Source organism: Perca flavescens, chromosome 7 (assembly GCF_004354835.1).
Source record: "Perca flavescens isolate YP-PL-M2 chromosome 7, PFLA_1.0, whole genome shotgun sequence".
Taxonomy (NCBI): domain Eukaryota; kingdom Metazoa; phylum Chordata; class Actinopteri; order Perciformes; family Percidae; genus Perca; species Perca flavescens.
In genome coordinates this window covers 15725046-15744230 of record NC_041337.1, presented here as the reverse complement: position 1 = coordinate 15744230, position 19185 = coordinate 15725046, and the positions used below count along the sequence as shown (strand labels likewise).

General features: G+C 40.2%; 2 protein-coding genes across 2 annotated transcripts in view; one reads left to right on the top strand and one right to left on the bottom strand.

The window, feature by feature from the left end:
* Positions 1-12488, bottom strand: part of LOC114558517 (uncharacterized) — a 43474-nt gene extending 30986 nt beyond the window's left edge. Inside the window, exon 1 of the mRNA XM_028582577.1 lies at positions 12154-12488. The gene's annotated coding sequence lies outside the window, so the exon portion shown is untranslated. The remainder of the gene's footprint in view (positions 1-12153) is intronic.
* Positions 12489-17193: 4705 nt separating this feature from the next.
* nkain4 (sodium/potassium transporting ATPase interacting 4) overlaps positions 17194-19185 on the top strand; it is a 48202-nt gene continuing 46210 nt past the window's right edge. The window contains exons 1-2 of the mRNA XM_028583810.1: positions 17194-17218; positions 17999-18433. Coding sequence (XP_028439611.1) covers positions 18380-18433 — 54 coding nt within the window. The 5' untranslated portion in view covers positions 17194-17218; positions 17999-18379. The remainder of the gene's footprint in view (positions 17219-17998; positions 18434-19185) is intronic.

Below are 19185 nucleotides of genomic sequence, written 5' to 3'. Positions count from 1 at the left end.
GAGAGAACTCTGTGGGTTGCTTCTCAATGGAGTATGCATCCTCTCTAAGTGAGTCATGCTGCCTTTCTTTGCACTTCTTGTCCAAGGCCACCTACCTTACACCTCCACTCTAGCACAGCTACTGCCGAGTTACTACGCCTGCTCATCTATTACACTACTCACAACCTCGCTCTGACACTGTAGAAAAGTCAAAGATGACTCATGTGATCCAGCTGAAATGCCTGCTGCTGAACTGAAAATGATATGTGCCGTTTAAAGCTGAAAGCCATAACTTAATCATATTAGTTAGAATATCACCATTTATTGTCATTTTTCTGGTTAAAGTGTAACTCTCGCCAAAATGCAACCTAGGATCTTTTTGGGAATGTACCTGAGTCAAACTTTCGTTTAAAAGCATATTTAGGACGGAAGAGCCACTTTTAAGATTTACCGTATTCTCGTTTTTCGGTCAATTGGCCTTTTGAATGGGAGTGGTAGGGGCACTTTTAGGCCTCAAAATAGCAATTTTTTTTTTAAACACTAAGAAGGCTCGACACAACATGAAACTTTGCTCGAAATATCACCAGGGGCTCCACACCTTAACCACACCGGTGCACATGGGATATACTAAATCTGTGGCTACTTGTTTTGATATCGACTCGTTTTGACTGCCGAGGTGGTAGCGGCCGGAAACAACAAGAGCTACAGTGACTTGTTCAAAAACCTTTTTTAGTAAACTCTGGGTACACAAAGAATGTTGTCAATGCTTTTGTTAAGGTGTAGAGCCCCTGGTGATACTTCGAGCAAAGTTTCATGTTATGTCGAGCCTTCTTAGTGTTTTAAATATAGCTATTTTGAGGCTAGCATAAAAGTGCCCTACCACTCCAATTCAAAAGGCCATTTGACCGAAAAACGAGAATACGGTAAATCTTAAAAGTGGCGCTTCCATCCTAAATATGCTTTTAAACGAATGTTTGACTCAGGTATATTCACAAAAAGACCCTAGGTTGCATTTTGGCGAGAGTTACGCTTTAAGTGATGTTAAATGTTATGAATGGCATATTTACTGTGGTTGGACTGACAGTCAAGGTGATGCTATTCAGTCTCATTGCTCTGGGTAGTTTGTCATAGCTCACTATGTCTGATTGACAATACTAACAGCCCGGTTAAAAACGTAGCTACCAAGCAGGGAAATGATGCATTGTTTTACCATTGTTGTTACAAAAGTAAAGCGTGAGTGGAAGATAAGCTCCTTAGTGTTTTCAGCGCCACAGTGAAGCCACAGTGGAAACAACCAGCTGAATACAATTCTAAATCATGCTGCTTCTTTTGGTCAGGTAATGTACAAGCTAATATTAGCATCCAGCTGTTCATATGAATTATCTTACGTTAAAGTCACTATACATCCATGTACCATACATGCATGTGCATATTGTACATGCACGTATGGCTACTGTATATACTTGGATTTAGGGCTGCAACTACCAATTATTTTCATTATCGATTCATTTTAGCCGATAATTGTCTTGATAAAACATGTCAGAAAAATGCCCATTATAGTTTTCAGCCCAAGTGGACATCTTCAAATGTCTTGTTTTGTCCGACCAACAGTCTAAAACCCAAATATATTCCAGTTAGAAAGAGAGAACTGTGTTCAACAAAGAAAAACATTGAATCCTCACTTCTGAGAAGCTAGAACCAGCAAATGTTTGGCAATTTTGCTTGAAGAATTAATAAAACAATTATTTGATTATCAAAATAGTTGCTGATTCATTTTCAGTTGATCGACTAATTGTTTTAACTCTACTTGAAATACTATTACTATGCTATTAGGTACTTGGCCTTATCTTACAACACATTCATTTTCATGAGATCACTTAATATAGTCTGTCAATGAAGTCATAATATGCATATAATGCTTTGTTACAGTCAGTTGTGCTAAGCATGTGGTTATATTAGTAATGTGACTTTTCTCAACAGGGTTGCAGTTCATTGAGGAAAACATAAAAGGGACAACAATTCACATTGTATTAATATTTTACAGGCCTTGCTGCTCAGTATGGAAGGAGCAAATCATATCAGTAGTGATTTTGATTAGTGTTTGACCTGCTGGCCTTGCATGTTTGATGCCAGTGAGATGTATGTGTGTGTGGCGGTGTGAATCAGGTTAATATAGTGCAGGGGTTCAGCTAATTGGGTTAGTGCACGGTTTGGCTAATTGGGTTAGCAGAGATTCGATGACAGCCACCACGCTGACAGACCCAGCTTGCTATCGATCCGATGGGTGAATGAAGGGGACAAACACAGCAGGTGCTTTCATTAAACAAGTGCTGGCACATGCAAACACAATGAGCTGCACATGCACACACAAATGTGTCAGATTACATTGGAACTTACTGCATCGGTTCAATTGTGACAGAGAGAGGGAGGAGGTGTACAGATCCCATCAAATAAAATACAAAAAGTGCTTAAAATGATGACGTGTATTTTCGAAAATGGTAACAAATGGCTAAATAAATGTGGATTTGTGTGTGTGTGTGTGTGTGTGTGTGTGTGTGTGTGTGTGTGTGTGTGTGTGTGTGTGTGTGTGTGTGTGTGTACACATAAAAGAGAAGCCAAGTGTGTGAGAGAGAAAAAGAAAGAGACCACTTGGGACCTCTGTTCTCTTTCATGTCGAGGTGAATACATAAATAATAAAATTAAATCATCAAAAACAGCCCAAAATAGTCTCAGCCCTTCTCTCAATAATATACACACCAACTATCACACGTTCCACATTCTTCAAAGTTATATTAGTTGGTAACACTCTTCAAATTTAATAATCCATGCATTTAAATGTCAAAATCATGACAAAAATATATTTTTTGCGCCTGTAAGACAATAATTAAAATGACCTAGGTATAGAGATAACAGTCCTCCTGATTAAATATGTCACTTTAGAATAAAAAGTAAAAGAATAATGTGGTTGTGTATCTTCAGGCTCTGATGTGCTGCTTGCTTCCATAGCTACCCATTATCTGATGGTAGCTAGGTGCACTCTGCAAGGTGTCGGGGGAGCGAAGTACTATAGATATTTTCAAGGTTTTCAGGCACCGAGAAATCTCAACCCCAGTTGTGTCACTTCACTTCCTCGCTTAACACAATCTGCTGCCTCCTAAAATAGCACAGAGTTTCTCTGAAGCCATTGCTCTTGACTAACCACCAAGACAGACAGATAAGTTTTGTAAAAAAAGACTATGTCAATGCAAAAAACCACAACATCCACAGTGCGACAAGCACACAGACCCACTGCAAGATTCATTTTGTGTGATCTGGCTGTGTGCTATATGTGATAGGTACATGCAAAGTTTTGGCGGCTAAGGTTTCGATATGGGAGGATCACACATCTGTGATAGTGTGCTAAACATTTTGCCCCGCAACAAATTACCTTTATTTTGCTTTCGAAAACCTGAGCGGTATAACTGTCAAGCCAACGTATCCTTGTGTAAAGAGATATTTCCAAATCTTGAAACTTGCCAAATACCATATTCTAAACGGATTAGTCCCCTCTTGTTTACATTTTGATTTTGCTGTGAACCATTTCTTAAAGCCGAAGGCAACCTCTGGAGTGGAGTTCACCTAAAGTGATCTCTCTTTCCACAAGCCACTCTTATTAAGCAGCACCACTAAACGCCAGAGGATTCTCTTACTAAACCAATCAATATAGGATCTGCCTTGCCACGGTCCCCGGAGCCTTCCGACTCCACCCTTCATTCTTCCTCTGGCTTTCACTGTCCATACAGTCTCACTCATTCATACTCGGCAAGGGGGTGAGGTGGATGCTACTGTGTGTGTGTGTGTGTGTGTGTGTGCATTTGTGTGATCCTGCACACCCGAGACAGATCTGATACCAAATGCAGCGCTGTCTCAAACCTCAGGAGGTGAAACAGGTGAAAATGGTCCTCTGAGGCAGAGCTGAAGAGCAAACCGCCTGTTAATGAATAAATAACACACTAGTCAGCATGAACGCCCGGCTGTCTTCGCACTCTCTGAGTGCAGAGGCTGATCTTCCATCGCCAACACCTGTGCGACTGTCAGAGGAATCAATGAAGAGCTACTGTTGCAAAGGTGAACTCGCCCACCAGAGCACACCGTGCTAACACTGGCTGTCTGTGTCTCAAACAGGAAGGAGACATTTATGGCAGAGTGACACACCTCATATTCATGTTAATACCATAACTGTGTTGCCAGTTAGAACAAAACATACAAATATGTGCATACTGTTAATATGCAAATACAGACACATGGATTGGGAAGGTGTAAAAACACACATACAGTACATGCACAAACACAGCCAAACATACTCATACACTCATGACTGGCTTGATAATCAATTCATCACCTTACAATAAGATACCTTCAGCCACAAACAAAATTCCAAACACATTCTGTAACTATCCCCATATCACAGTTATGTGTTTATGAGTAAAATGTTAGTTTGTGTATTATTTCTTTTAGAGATTTTCGGTTTTCATATTGCAATCTAGCTGCTGCACATGATGGCATCATTCAATGATCTAAAATGTGCTGATGTAATAGGCCCATACTAACTGCAGTTGTGTTTGCTATATGATGAGTTGTAGTTGCATTATGAGTACTACGTACTGCCACTCTGTGTGTTTAGACAGAATCTAGTATTCCATTTGCTCGATAGAAGTATGAAGCAAATTCTGACAAAACACACCTGTAGCCAGCAAGTTGTTGGTTTAATGCTTGGCCCAAATAAGAGCATTAAAAGTGGTTATCTAACGCTCCTCCTGCTCCTTAAAGCAAGAGCAGGCAATATTTTTATGTTAAAGTATGCCGATCTAACAGCATAAAACACAAAGCAAGTGCATCCCGTCCTCGCTAATGAGACCCAGATGATTTGCTCTGTTTGCGCAGATTAAACTGCTGTTGGTATAAACACTTCTCCGCCCACAAGAAGTGACAAACTTTAAGAATGAAAAACAAAACGGTCTCCTCTATTTTAAGCATAGATACAGAGTGCTCTGCTTTACTGTAGCTGTAAGCTTTATTTTTGTGAGGCACTGAGTGGAAGAGTCCAGCAGCAAACAACAGAAAACTGAGGTAACAGTGTTGTGTATTGATAGTGTAAGAAAAGGTAAATAAAAAGATTGATTTGACATTATTTAAAATTGTGGGGCAAAGTTGTGCTGGTCAGTACGTCTTCATCTTGATTTATGGACATGGGGTCCCCACTGAATATTTTGGCAGCCACAGCTACACTGAATTAGCCTGGGAAAACCCTGACGAACTTCCTGCAAATTTGAGATTTGCTCTGCAAGTCAGTCTGGCCAAGAGCCCATTCAAGCCCTTTTCCAATTTTTCCAAATCGAGGCACCAATCACAACCGTTGAACACGATGACGATAGCGCAGCGACGGCAAGCAGCTTTTTGTTTACATTCAACATGACGGCCACCGAAGCGCAGCAACCCGTTGATGCCGCTGTAGCTGCTACGTCACCCGGATCGTTGGTCTGATTGGTTTTAGGTCTATCCAATTATGCCCAGAGGCATTTGAGCGGCGTCCGTTGGTGACGCCCCTTTGGAAATGGGCTGTGAATGACGCTTGCCCAGACCCACTCTCAGTTACAACTGAGAAGGGTCTGCCAACCAGTCTAACACTGAATTTGCTTTTAAACTACGGTGGAATTCTAGCTCCAGTTTGTGCCTCTCATGTATTGCCATTACATTTCAGTCATAGGGATAAGCATTTCCAGGTGAACCAAATAGTTTTTTCTTTTGAAAACAAAAGCAAAACCTGTTGTTTTGTAAGAAAATATAAAATACTGGAGAGAACCATCAATGTACACCAATGTAATAAGCTAAATTCCCAATAAGTCGGCGTGTTCCTTTAAGGACATTTTTATACAACATCACCAGAAGGCTAATAAATCAAAGAGCACAGGTGAAACTACATATGAGTTGAGGGTTGAAGGAATATTTCCTCAATGGAGACTATAATTCTAAACTCAAACTGCACCTGATGCTCAGACCTTGAAAAGGTATTTAATCTCTCTAAAAACCAGCTGATAGGAAGTTTAAACTAACCTTCTTATGACTGCTAGAAGTATGGTTTTAATTGTTGAAACAAATGTGCATGCAAGCAGATACACACTGTACAAAAATATTGTACATTTCTAGTAAATAAAGCACCAAAGGTTTCACACAAGCTTCAGGACAGGAGCATGTTTTCTCTCAGCTCACGAGGTTGACGGCTAAGTGGGGAACAGAGGATGAGCTACATTATCTGCATGTAATAATGTAGCTGCAATGTTCAGAACAAGCGTATTAGTTATGTTCTTGTATTATGATTGTACCACATTAGACATAATGGGGAGTTAACAGAATAGCTACGGAAATCACTACTTTTCTTTGCTGCTTTATTTATTGTGTTGTATATAGTCATGTTCAGGGACATTATGCTGTAATGCTGCTGAGACATGAATCAATACTTATGCATTACAGTACTCCTACTCTAATGGCAAGCTACTGCAGTGCTGAACCTAGCCTGAAATATATTTAGTGCAGAATGAGATGACAGATACTAAACCCGTGCACTCAAGGATTAATGAGGGGGATTCTGTATATGGATTGAAAAATCATGACATGCAACTGACTGTTGTGAACTTTCAATCAATTAATTTTATTTGATACTTTCTTGATCACTGGTTGATATGGTGATCTCATTTTGTTTAAACGTGGTGTTATATGTGCTTGATGTCAATGTTCAGGTCACAATAGGACAGCAGAGAAGAAAAAAGAAAACTACTCAAAAGCTATTTTTCCAATTCATTTGTTCCCATTCTATTTGCATGTCAGTCCTTTTCTTTCTTCCTTCAGTGCCCATTTCCTTGTTTCCTCCCTTGGCCACTTTAATGCCTCTTAGTGCCCTATACACAGCATTACAGTTTTTTTCGATTGCTAAAGGACAGTGGGCACAACTGGAGTCACATGTGTAAAACTCTAACTACAGTCTCCACAGCAGCAGTTCATGTGGACCAAACTCTAGTTCGTTTTTCATTGCTTGAACACAGTTTTCAAAACTCTACACACTTATCCCATGACTTTAACCACAATGTGCACAACACTGTAGATTTACGGCACTTTGTTCAAATGCTAACACACTGCTGTCAAAACTGTTAACCACACATTCAAAACAGAATAGATTTCAGTCTGGTGCCTATCAAACACTGCTGATTGCAATTTTAGCTGAAAGCCTAAGCAAGTGTCTTATTTTAGACTAGTTAGTGAACATATATGGTATTTATACAGAGAAAGCTCAGAAAGTCTTTTTTTGTATACAAACACCAAATAAGAATGAAACAATTCTACACTGTACTGTTTGAGAGAAACAGGTAAAAGAGCAAAGATACCAATATGTCCAGGTAAGATGTCTGAGGTTATGTACACAGCTATAAAAAAAGTGAAAAACACTATATCTTTACAATAGTAAAACTGCGTTCTTACTGTTTTTCAGAAATTAATGGAGGTGAAAGCAATAGAAACACCACATTCATTAGTATTTAGAAATGATGCAGACATCCAATGTGATGAAGAAAACTTGCCACATGATGCTGGAGAGAGGCAGGATTAGTCACACTATTCGTTGGTACTGTTATGTACCTTTTAGTTTGTTTTTTTTCCAGTAATTCCATAAATTTCTAGAGACAAAATACTTTATTGAAGAAAACTGCTGATTTTCATTCCTTCTTGTTTACCTTATGTAAAAATTGGTATGCTACACAATCTATATAATCTATAACATAATCTGTTGAGTAGTGTCAAGTCACTCAAATTGTTCAAACTGTAAAGATGAGAAAGTTTGTAATTTCTGTAGTGGTGTTTGATGCTAGTGTTTTTACCCTCAGTGTGTTCTGAGTGACGGTGTGTGTTATCTCAGTGAGGCCTGTGCATACAGTTTGAGACGTGTGTTAAGAGTTGTGTTGCTTTGAATGAGTTTTGCAGGTGATGTGAACTGTTTAGCTCAGGTGACTGTAGGTAGTGCAGACTGTAGTTTGAGTTTTGCACATGTGACTCCAGTTGTGCCAACTGTCGTTTAGCAATCGAAAAAAACTGTAATAATTAAGAACATTTTATGCAGACAGTGAATGTTGGTGCCCTGAGCCCTTTGGTCACGGATCTATGGCATTAATGCTGGGTGGCAGGCCAGTTTGAGGCCCCGCACTCCAAGACCAGGCCAGGGCACATCTGTCTGGCTGACTGGCCAATCTACGGCCCCCGATCCCTGAGCTATTATGCACACAGCTGACATGCACACACACACATGTGCGCATACACACTTTGAGGATTCACGGACCATTTACTCCGGGATCTGTAGAGCTCGCATCACACTTTTGCACCTTTTATAAACAACCGAAGGCCTCAGACAATGACATTTTCACAAAACCCTAAATAACTGTGAGCCCGGTGCTCTCTGTTATCTCTCTTATAAACACTGCAATTCTCACTCACAGACACACCATCCTACTCGCTCTCTTTGTATTATGTATTTAGTGTGTGTGTGTGTGTGATAACCTACTAGGGCTGTGTATTGGCAAGAATCTGGCGATACGATACGTATCACGATACTTGGGTCACGATTCAATATATTGCAATATATTTTGATACTGTGCGTAAGGCAATATATTTGGATTTTTTAAAAGTATAATTTTAGAAAAAAATATTTTAAAAAACGACATGATGTTCAGAAAAGTCAAAGAAGATTACTTTAGGTAAACAATTCAGTACACAGAAAATAAAACTGCCAGTTTGGGATTGTGGTTCACAGGTTCTTAGTGAGCAAATTTGTATAGGCCAAAGTTCAGCCATAGCTACACTGTTGGCTTCTAGCAAAAAGTCAGGCACTGCCAGGCACTGTTAGGCAAGGACACTAGTGGTGCGTCTCAGCATAGCCATCTAGCAGTAGGGGGTTTAAACACAATATAGACGTGAACCACTGTCTTACATGAATATTTTTGAAATTCTTTTTTTTAATGAAAAAAAATCGATATTTCCTTTTTCAAAATTGATACAGTATTGCAAAATAAAATATTGCGATATTCAAGTGTATAGATTTTTTCTTACACCCCTATAACCTACTGTGTGGGAAATATTAGTATTCATTTGAAAAGGAAGGTAGTTTCATTGGACAGGAAGGCAGTTTAAATTCTCAGTTTCTGATGGCGGCTTACAGCCTTCTTGAAAAAGCCTGTAACCTCCTAAGTGGTATTTCTAGCAATTTTAAGGCTCCAATGATAATTTAAATCAAGCCAAAGAGCATTTAGGACAACTTAAATTCACTAAGCTTTGCTCGAACAATAGTAAGGTCATCGGTACCATGATTGTGCAATACTACTTACATATGAATCAAACTCTCTCTCTCACACACACAGCTATTATATGTAACATATGCTGTCATTTTCTTTAGATACAGTATACTATCATTCTTTTTTAAAATAAGTGTGAAGAGTGAACCGTTACATGTACGTTTGTGTGGGAACTCATAATCTCAAAACGTACCACAAACCCCAGTTCTTTCTATTATTTTCCTCCACTTTCACTGGTTTTTCTTCTTGGTTCTGTATGTTTTACGAAGTAGAGTCATAATTTGCGTCAGTTTGCTTCTACCATTGAGCATCTTTCCATTGATTTTGTATGCAATCGCACACCCTCTAAAATTTGCTTCACTTTCAGTCCAAACATGTTTGTAATACCATGACTTTAAAGGTATATCTGTAGGAAAACAAAAAAAAATGGGGTAAAGGACACTTTATACGGCTATGTTGTAGAACAGCTCTGCAATAAATTCTACCTTTACTAAGTTTATAATGTTCGTTCTTTGTTGACATTGTTGGAAATTAGTGAATTAAATTGTATGTTTATTACTGTGGTCATTGTTAAAGGTGGTGTTGTACTGGAATATATTATATTGAGAGGTGTTTCTAATTTTTTGTCCTCCCTATTTCCATAGGCCAGAATATTAGAAACACCTCCCAATATTAAGCAGTCCAGTACAACACAATCACTAACTATGGCCTCAGTGGAAACAATTAATTTAATTAACACCTCTATAACTGTGTAAAGAAAAACTGAACATTACAGGCATCATATTGGACTGCATTATAGTGTACATGTGTACCTAATAAAGTGGAAACTGAGCATATGGGTGTTGGAGAGAATAGATTATAATAATGAGAACAAGAAATCATGCATGGGGATTAAGAAGGTATGCTAATGTGTACGGGAAAGTATAGGTATAGTGTGTGTGTGTGTGTGTGTGTGTGTGTGTGTGTGTGTGTGTGTGTGTGTGTGTGTGTGTGTGTGTGTGTGAGAGAGGGAGGTAGACAGAGCACAGAAGCTGTGATGCAGGTGTGCAAGTGAACCCGGGAGAGTGTGTTTTTTTTCTATGAGATGAAGGTGGGAAGGGATGATGGGATGGAAGGTGGATGAGAGGGGAGGGAGGAAGGGAGGGAGAAAATAGCGCTCCAGTCCTGTCGCCTTGGGTGCATCAGCAGCAGGAATTGTTCTCTGCCCTGTGGGGGCCATCTGACTGTTCTGTCACCCTCCACAGAAGGCTGACTCTGCCTTAAAGTGCTCGGCCCGCGCCTGCAGTTCAACATGCTTGATGTTTAATACATACACAGGGAGAATATTGAGAACGCCTCAGGAGAAATGCAGTACACAGGCTCGTAAAGGAGAGAGTTTGTAGAACAACCAAGAATAGAGGAGCTCCTGTACAAAGTGCGCGTGGGCATGCTGTGAACATAATTGTCCAGAATTCAAACCAGCACTGAAGCTCAATCGCAAATTTGAAATATACGAGATCCAAGAGTTAAGCACCTCTCAACAAAACGCACTTGTAGTGAGTGGGGGACAGCTTTATACTCGTGGTTGTATAATGCACTGACTTATTGTGTACCAGGAAACATACATCATACGTGATCTTTCAGTCAAAAATAACAGTTGTGAACTTCCCAGTGTGCTCCTGTACTGCAATCAGCGTGAGGGTGGTGTAATTCAGGGCATCACTCCTCAATAAGGCAGGAGAACTGGCCTCAGGGGTGACCCTCCTGCTTAAGTCAACACAATGAGTGTAATGAGGTGAAACACACATGCACGTGCGCGCGCGCACACACACACACACACACACACACACACACACACACACACACACACACACACACACACACACACACACACACTGGAGATGGGAACCCTTGCTGCATAGTAAGTGGATTTCATTCATCTACATGCACTGAGCCTGCTAGAGAAGTTCTAATCACACCCACACCTTCAGCAGCACAGCGAGTGCTTCACTACAGGTGAGGAAATCATTAGACTACAGTGATTTAGATAAATAGTTGGGGCAATGATTAAAACTGCTTAACTACTTAGCAATCATTTCAAGCTACTAGACAGCCTTAATTTAAGACAAGCGTGTATATTAACAGTCAAGACTTGAACTATTTTGGTTAAAAAAAAACATCCTCATTATCACCAATCAATGGTAAAAATGAAACATGAAACCCTCTGTTTCTGTTTGACATGTCTGCGTCTCCTCTTGTGCACCGTGCGGTCTCTGAGATCATCAGTTCTGAGTCCATAATTAATCAACCCTGCTGTGTAAGTAGGACTGGTGCCTTTCTCTTAGCGTCACGTACAGCAACCCACGCCCTCTGGGCCATCAGCGGATTAATGATGAGTGTCTGTCATAGGAGAGCCCCTCACAAAGGCTTTATTAATTAGCCTTGCACCGACACAGTGGCCGCAATGTGCAACACATGTTCACTCTAATCAAAACTTTAAAGGGAACACGAACGACCTCCCAATCATCCACTCTAATACACTGCATGATATTAAACCTCGATGCGCGCATGCATTGAGTTAAGGGTGTTGCAGGGTGGGAAAGTGCACCATTTCCAAATTAGTAAGGCAACTTTCACACATCGCTGACCAACCGGTTATGCTGCACTTTACTAAGGAGCCTATGAATTATTTATCAGACAGGTGGGATAGAGTAGGGAATAATTCAGAAGCGATAAAGAGGGTCAGGTACGCTGAACGGTCCAAAACTGTCCAGATGTCACCAAAAACGAACAAAAATGAAAGAGATCAGATGTAATGACTCACTCGCCTCCCGATGCGTTAGAGGAGCATCCCGGTCTCTCGCGGCCAGCTCTTCAGATGAGTTCTCCTGGGACAGCGCGCCTTGATCCTCACTATCATTCTTTGCAAGGCTCCAGCCTCCTCACAGCCTCCTCTTACTCATCTTCTTTGGCATCACATGCAAAAACAGCTGCATGCCAAGTGAAATTTGCTTTAGACTGTTGTTTCAGGGTTACAGTCGTCCGTCTCTCAGTATGTGGAGCAGGAGTGACAGCAGCGGATCCCTATTTGAGGGGATGCTGACGCGCAACCTGAGGGGCTCGCCTCCTGCCTTTCTCATCTGGCTCCATCAGCTCTCGGCAAAGCAGCACCATGTGACTGAAACCACTGTCAAATTAGACAGAATAACAAGATTGGTTTCCGGTAATGGCTTTCAAAATAAAACATTCATTATCAAATGAAAGTTAAGATTGTTCATGTTAGGTAACAAATCTGAAAAGAATAGGATTAGACCTCAATAACAGCAAGCTAAAAAAAAGAAATTGGCATAATCACAAATAGCAAATGAGGAAATTGCAAACCTATCAATAGCAATTAGAAACATGCAACTGGGAAAACAAATAAATACAAATAAAATGTATTTTACATAGGCCTAGGCTACAGGTTTATTGTCATTTAATGTTACGTGTAAGGTTTACTGTAAATATCAATGACAATGAACATTTCTTTTGCAGCTTTCAGACTCTTTCAGCAAGGGACTAAGGCTGGTACGGATTAAATCAATATTACAAAATAAATTAGAAAGTGTTCTGATATTGATGTATATAAATATCACATTAAATAATGTAAAGGATTGTCAGTGACACTGAGGAGTTACCAGCGAAGAAAGCAAAACATTTAGCGAGCCAACAAGAACCAGACATACTGTATAACGTTATCTAAAGGTTTTGTAGAACAACTTTACCAGGGCTACTGTACCTGCAAAAATTGGATTTATATTCAGCAATCGCCGAAATGACTCCAAAGGTATGCTTATGTTGCTGTTTCTGCTAACAAGTTAAATATGTTTAAGTTAGCATTAGTTGTTTGCCAAATGCATTTATTTGTGAGGTTTTTTTAAATTGCATAATATTTTTTGCAAATATTAGCCTGTGTCATATCAGACCATTAAGCTTTCTGGTCCGTTTTATATAACTTTAAATAACACAACAGAGAGAAGTAATGGCACAAGCTCTCCTGCTCAAAGTCCTTAGAATTGGCAGATACTGAGAAATAACCTAGCTAACATTAATATACAGGTACAATTTTATATGAAAAATAAATTTATACTATAGGCCTATATAAATACTTTTTTATTTTATTATTTATTTAACACATTGTCTTGATAAATATTGTTTTACCTAGTAAAACTAGATTTATCAAAACAAAATTTCAATATAATGACACATTATATTATAATGGTCTACCTCATACCTGCCCCAACCTCTCATCTGTTTCCAATTTATGGATCTAGACCATAGACTATATATAATCTAGTTACTATCTAGATTATAGAAAGATCAAGCTATTATATTGATCAAATAAAGAAGAACGTTTTTTACAAAATGCATTTTCACAGTTGTACAACAGGCCATAGTTATTGGAAAGAAGCTTCAACTAAGTCTATGCTTTTATTTCGAAGGAAACCTACCTAATATCCTGTATTGTTCCATCTTATGACTGGCTTGACGCACCTGTAAAGGCACCCATTCAAATAAAACTGACCTCACAGACGACTGCCCACAAGCGGCCAGTGTTAGAATAACACCAACTGTGATTGTGGCGACCAGTATTTCTTCACCAAAGCATCATCCTATTATAAATTATTGACATGCTCCTCATAATAACATCTGTATTTATTCTTCATCAAGTCTGGATCTTTCTTAATGGCAAAATAGTGAAGAAAATCAGATGAGACTCTGCCTCCAAGGGCACATGCATAATCCTAAACTTTAATAAGCCTGGGCCTAAATAAAGAAAGCATTTGTATGTTTGGGACAGCCAGTGGTGGCTGTAATTTGCAGCTATTTAGGGTAGTTTGTGTTGATAAATGTCCTGTAGATCTGAAGGTAGCAGCTCATTTAGCTGATTTAAAGTGATGGTTCGGAGTAATTTCACCCTAGGGACCTTTGCACCATGACCTTGAGCCAAACACCCCCCGAGAAGCTTTTTTCACCTGGGTCTAACATTGGGAGAGTTAGCGTAGCGTTATTAGCTGAATAGCTTAGCGCAGGGGCTAATGGACCCACGTTTGTATCTGGTAAATGACCCCACTAATAATGCCCGAAATAATACCAAACGTCTACAGTAGTACATAAAGGTTATGTACTCATAAAACGATGGATTGGAAAGTTTGTAAGTACACCAGAAGTTTATGAACACTTGCTTGCTGGCTTCTGCTATCTGCTGTTGTTGCTGCTGCCGGCAGTAAGACGAGTGCTTAGGGCTGTTAATAAATTACTACACCAAAAAGAGATGCAACAAAAATATTTTTAAATTTTACTTTTTTTTTAAGTAAGTGCTGTAGTATAACTAGCAGGAGACAAGTAATAACTGAGATAAGTTTGGAGACATTACCTTATTTAATCATTAAATTAATAAATATTTTTGTTGTATCTCTTTTCGGTGTAGTAATTTGTAGAAGGCCCTAAGCACTCGTCAGCAGCAGCTGCAGCAGCAACAGAGAGCAGAAGAGAGCAGGCAAGTGTTCATAAACTTCGGGTGTACTTACAAACTTTCCAATCCATCGTTTTATGAGTACATAACCTTTTTGTACTAGTGTAGAAGTTTGGTATCATTTCGGGCATTATTAGTGGGGTCATTTACGAGATACAAACGTGGGTCCATTAGCCCCTGCTCTAATAAGCTATACAGCTGATAACGCTACTCTACCTAACTCTCCAAATGTTAGACCCAGGTGAAAAAAACTTCTGGGGGGGTGTTTGGCTCGAGGTCATGGTGCAAAGGATCCTAGGGTGAAATTACTCCGAAACATCACTTTAAGGTTAGGTTATGATGTATTATTTGCCACAGTCAGTGTTAGGTGCACCAATGCAAAGTATTCTGTGTTGTCTCTGTAGGCACAGCAGCACCCTCAGGTGACAAACTGTATTTCCGCCTGAATAATGGCATCTTTTGTAAGCCTGTGGTATAGGCAAACTACTTTTTTACCACAATTATTTGGGGAAGTTATTCAGGTTGCTGTTAGCGCAAGAAAGGAAACAATCTATTTTGCTCTCATATCTCCGCCAGCCTCACAAATGAGGAATTGGCTGTTAGATAATCATGAAACAGACTGTCTACATGAGGAATTTTCACTGGGGTGTTTGAGCACCAAAATGTGTCACAAGAGAAACAGAGAATGAAAAAGAGAAACAGAGAGAAAGACAGAAAGAGTGGGAACTAGAAGCGCCATACTAAGACTCTTTCAGAAAGAGAAAAAGCCTTGTCCTTTTGAGGTCTTTTCTCTATTGTTGTCCACCTACTAGCCAGACTTCTGGGTCTCCTCCACAATGCAGGTCCCCCCAGAGCAGCTCACCACTGGCTGTCCTGTCACTTCACATTAGTGTCTTTCTGGAGAACAGCAGCCCCTGAGGGCCTGGACACACTTGTCATGAAAGAAGTGTTCAGGACTCACGCACACACACAGAGAGTGAGTCGATAAGGAGGTGTGTCAAAATGGGCAAATTGGGAACACAAGGAGAATTTCCATCAAGGCTTCTAATAGAACTATAACAGTGACCTTATTTCAGCCTCGGCTCTTCTGTCTCAGTCTGACTCTCCCATCCACCAACCTACATACACACGCACAGACATTTTTTTATGGCACACATTCAGAAACATGTTCTCATAAGAAATGCAGTTGTGAATGAGTGAGCTTCATGCATGCAAGACGTGCAGGACAGTCACTAATGTATTCTACTAGCTCCTGCACTTACTGGCTTCATGCAGTAAAACATGACAGCTGTTACAACCAAATTGGTTAATGCCACTGACTACACACACAAAAATAGTTCCTACATTTAATAACGTGTTAGATCAGCTGGTGTGCCCATCTTTACAAACTAGTGTTATACAGCCAAGTTTTGTTTAAACTGACTTTGTATAAACTTTATTTTAGGATTGTAGCTGTTCAAATGTTTCCAAATATATAAAATATTACCTATTAGCCTTAATTTGGCGCAAAATATGTGGAGTAAGATTTAAACAAGGCATCTATTTCTATGTGATGTATATCTGGATTTGAATCTGAATTTCACACAGTAAAAGGTGTGTTAAACATGAATTTTCTTTCTTGAACTTCAATAATACATTGATAAAGTCATAAAACCAATCCTAAATCAAGGTCCACATTGATTTTTCCAGAGGTTTTAACTGTATTACATTGCCTTCGTCATCTTTGTTGATGTACAAGCTCTTTGTCTTGACTTGTTGTTGGTTCAGATGAACCTTGAGCACACACCTGAGCAAACTAGTAGGCCTAGCCTATGTGCCTAAGAATGCCTAAGGATGTCTAAGAATGCCTAAGAATGTCTACATCTAGAAAATATGACTAGAATAAAAGTATTGGAGGCTGGAGCACAGGCAAACATCATCATCAGAGAAAACAGATGGGGTGGTGATGCTACTTCAAATTGATCGCGATGCTTATTTTTTGCAGGTTGTGAGTTCTCATGATGAAAGAACAGCCTTTTTTCTCCACCGATAAAAAAAACAACCAATTCGTGCTTGCTCGCCAGCTTCCATAAATACCCTGAGGTTATTTTTGGCGCTGGGGGGGAGGAGCTACTGGGCCCCGGCTGGACCAGGTGGGGAGGGCGGTGCGGAGCAGGGAGGGAGATGGAGCGCTACTTTAAAGGAGCAAAGCGAAGAAGTGTGTGATGAAATGAGATGTGAAGTGTTCCCTCACTCAGCCCGTAGACGAGTATAAAAGATTCATCAAGCTGGTGTGTGTGTGTGAGAGAGAGAGAGAGAGAGAGAGAGAGAGAGAGAGAGAGAGAGAGAGAGAGAGAGAGAGGTGGGACCTGTACTCCGAGAGAGGAGGAGGAGGGTGAGAGAGTTGATTTTAAGATCTTTTTTTTAATTATAAATCATACCGAGCAATGGCTAGGCAAATTGAGATTGGAACAAAGGGCATGTGTGGAGAAAGGCAGAGCCAATGATTTGGAGAGGAGGGGCTGATGCTGTGTGTAGCCAAATAAACTTATTTATTAAAAATAGTAAAATTAATAATTTCACCAGAAAGTGCACTGAGATTAAAGGTATCTTACAATAGTGCCCAAGATAATGAGGGGGCTGTAAGAATTTGAATGAGTTCAAACGGAGTCTAAAAGACGTGTCTCGAAAATCACAAAAAAAAAAACTGGCTTCCATTTTGAATAATGACCCTGCTTTTTACATTTTTTTAAAAAATGTTTAAAACTTGTCAGGAGTGCATCTCATCATGTAGTCACAAGATGGCGCCTGTCCTCCATCCGCAGCAGCAGCAGCAGCAGCATTAATAGCAGCTCATGTAACCCATAGACTGTATATTAAATCCAGTGTCCCTTCTCAGCACGCGCCTTCACACACGAAAGTCATTAAAACTAAAAATTAAATGTTGAGTTGTTGACAAACACTAGTAGGGCCTAGGAACCTTTAACGTTTCCCCACAAATGAATGCCAGGAATTGTCGTTAGCGTTTTATTTGTGATTCGAATCGCTATTATTTAAGCCTTTTAAATGTTGCTTTAACAGAAATGTATTCGGTCGCCATGACAATAAATTGATTGCCTCTGTTCAGACATTTGAAATTAACAAGCGCGCGTTGTCTCTCGTGACACAACCACAGACAGCGTCCGGAAACCAGTTGACGCCCTCGGTGAGCCACATCCCAACCCACGGTTGACTACCCCAACACCGCCACCTCCCTCCCCTCTCCCTCCCCCTCCCTCCCCCTCCATACACACCGGCTCGCAACCACCCACCCAGCCAGTCACCTCAAGTGCGACCGGGCCGGCAGGAGCGGAGGCAAACAAACAGAGCCGGAGCAGCCAGGGCGATCCTGCCGCGGGGGGTTGGCTCAGCAAAGTAGACACACGGAGCAGAAGAGGAGAATGGGACGCCGGTGCTTGGATCAGGACTGAGTCTGGTCGGCACATTGAGAGCTCCTTCGACCCGTTTCCAAGTCCTTTTCTCCCCGGATCAGAGTCACGTCTTCACCGCTGACACAATGGGCTGCTGCAGCGGACGATGCACTCTTATCTTTATTTGCACTTTACAGTTGGTGAGTTGACCCACACTTCTCTACTTGTTTTACAAGTGTTTACTTAGATAGCTACAGTGTTACTGTAATGTTCTTTAGGATGATACTTTATGATGGATGGAATGGGATCTCTCTTTTAAGTGGGCAGTAATAGCCTATCACATGTATGCGAACAACTGATTAACAGGACATGTTTTAGAAATGTCAGTATGCTACATCCTAAAAGTTCTGGAGCTGACCGTAAAGTAGGCTACCAGACAAGTCTCCACGTTTTCATATTTTCTCTTACACACCCATCGCTTTTGCTGAAATCTGGTTTGTATTGAAAGCATCACGCTGGGTAGATAGATAGATAGATAGATAGATGTTTCTTTATTTACTTGATCTTGAGAAAATTCACTGTTGTGACAGAAAACATATGGTGCTTTTGGTTTTAGGAAGCCAGCTCTTCTCAGCACTAACAGCCTTGAGGTAGTGGCACGGTGATGGGCAGCAGTAAAGGGGTGAACAATACTGTGGGATGCATGATGATAGTGCATCAACTAATGTATGGATTTGCTCGTTTGAATATTATATGGTGACCTTATATACTCAAATACAGACTCTTACCTGAAGTCACCATCATGTAGTTCTGTGTGAGGCATAAACTCAAAGCCTGTGTCTGTATTTCAGATTAACATCCAGAGTGTTGCCACCTCCTGATGTCAAATATTTAAGATGTCTGCTAATCCATAAATATCTTCTTTGATCTTGAGATCGAAATAATTTGTTCA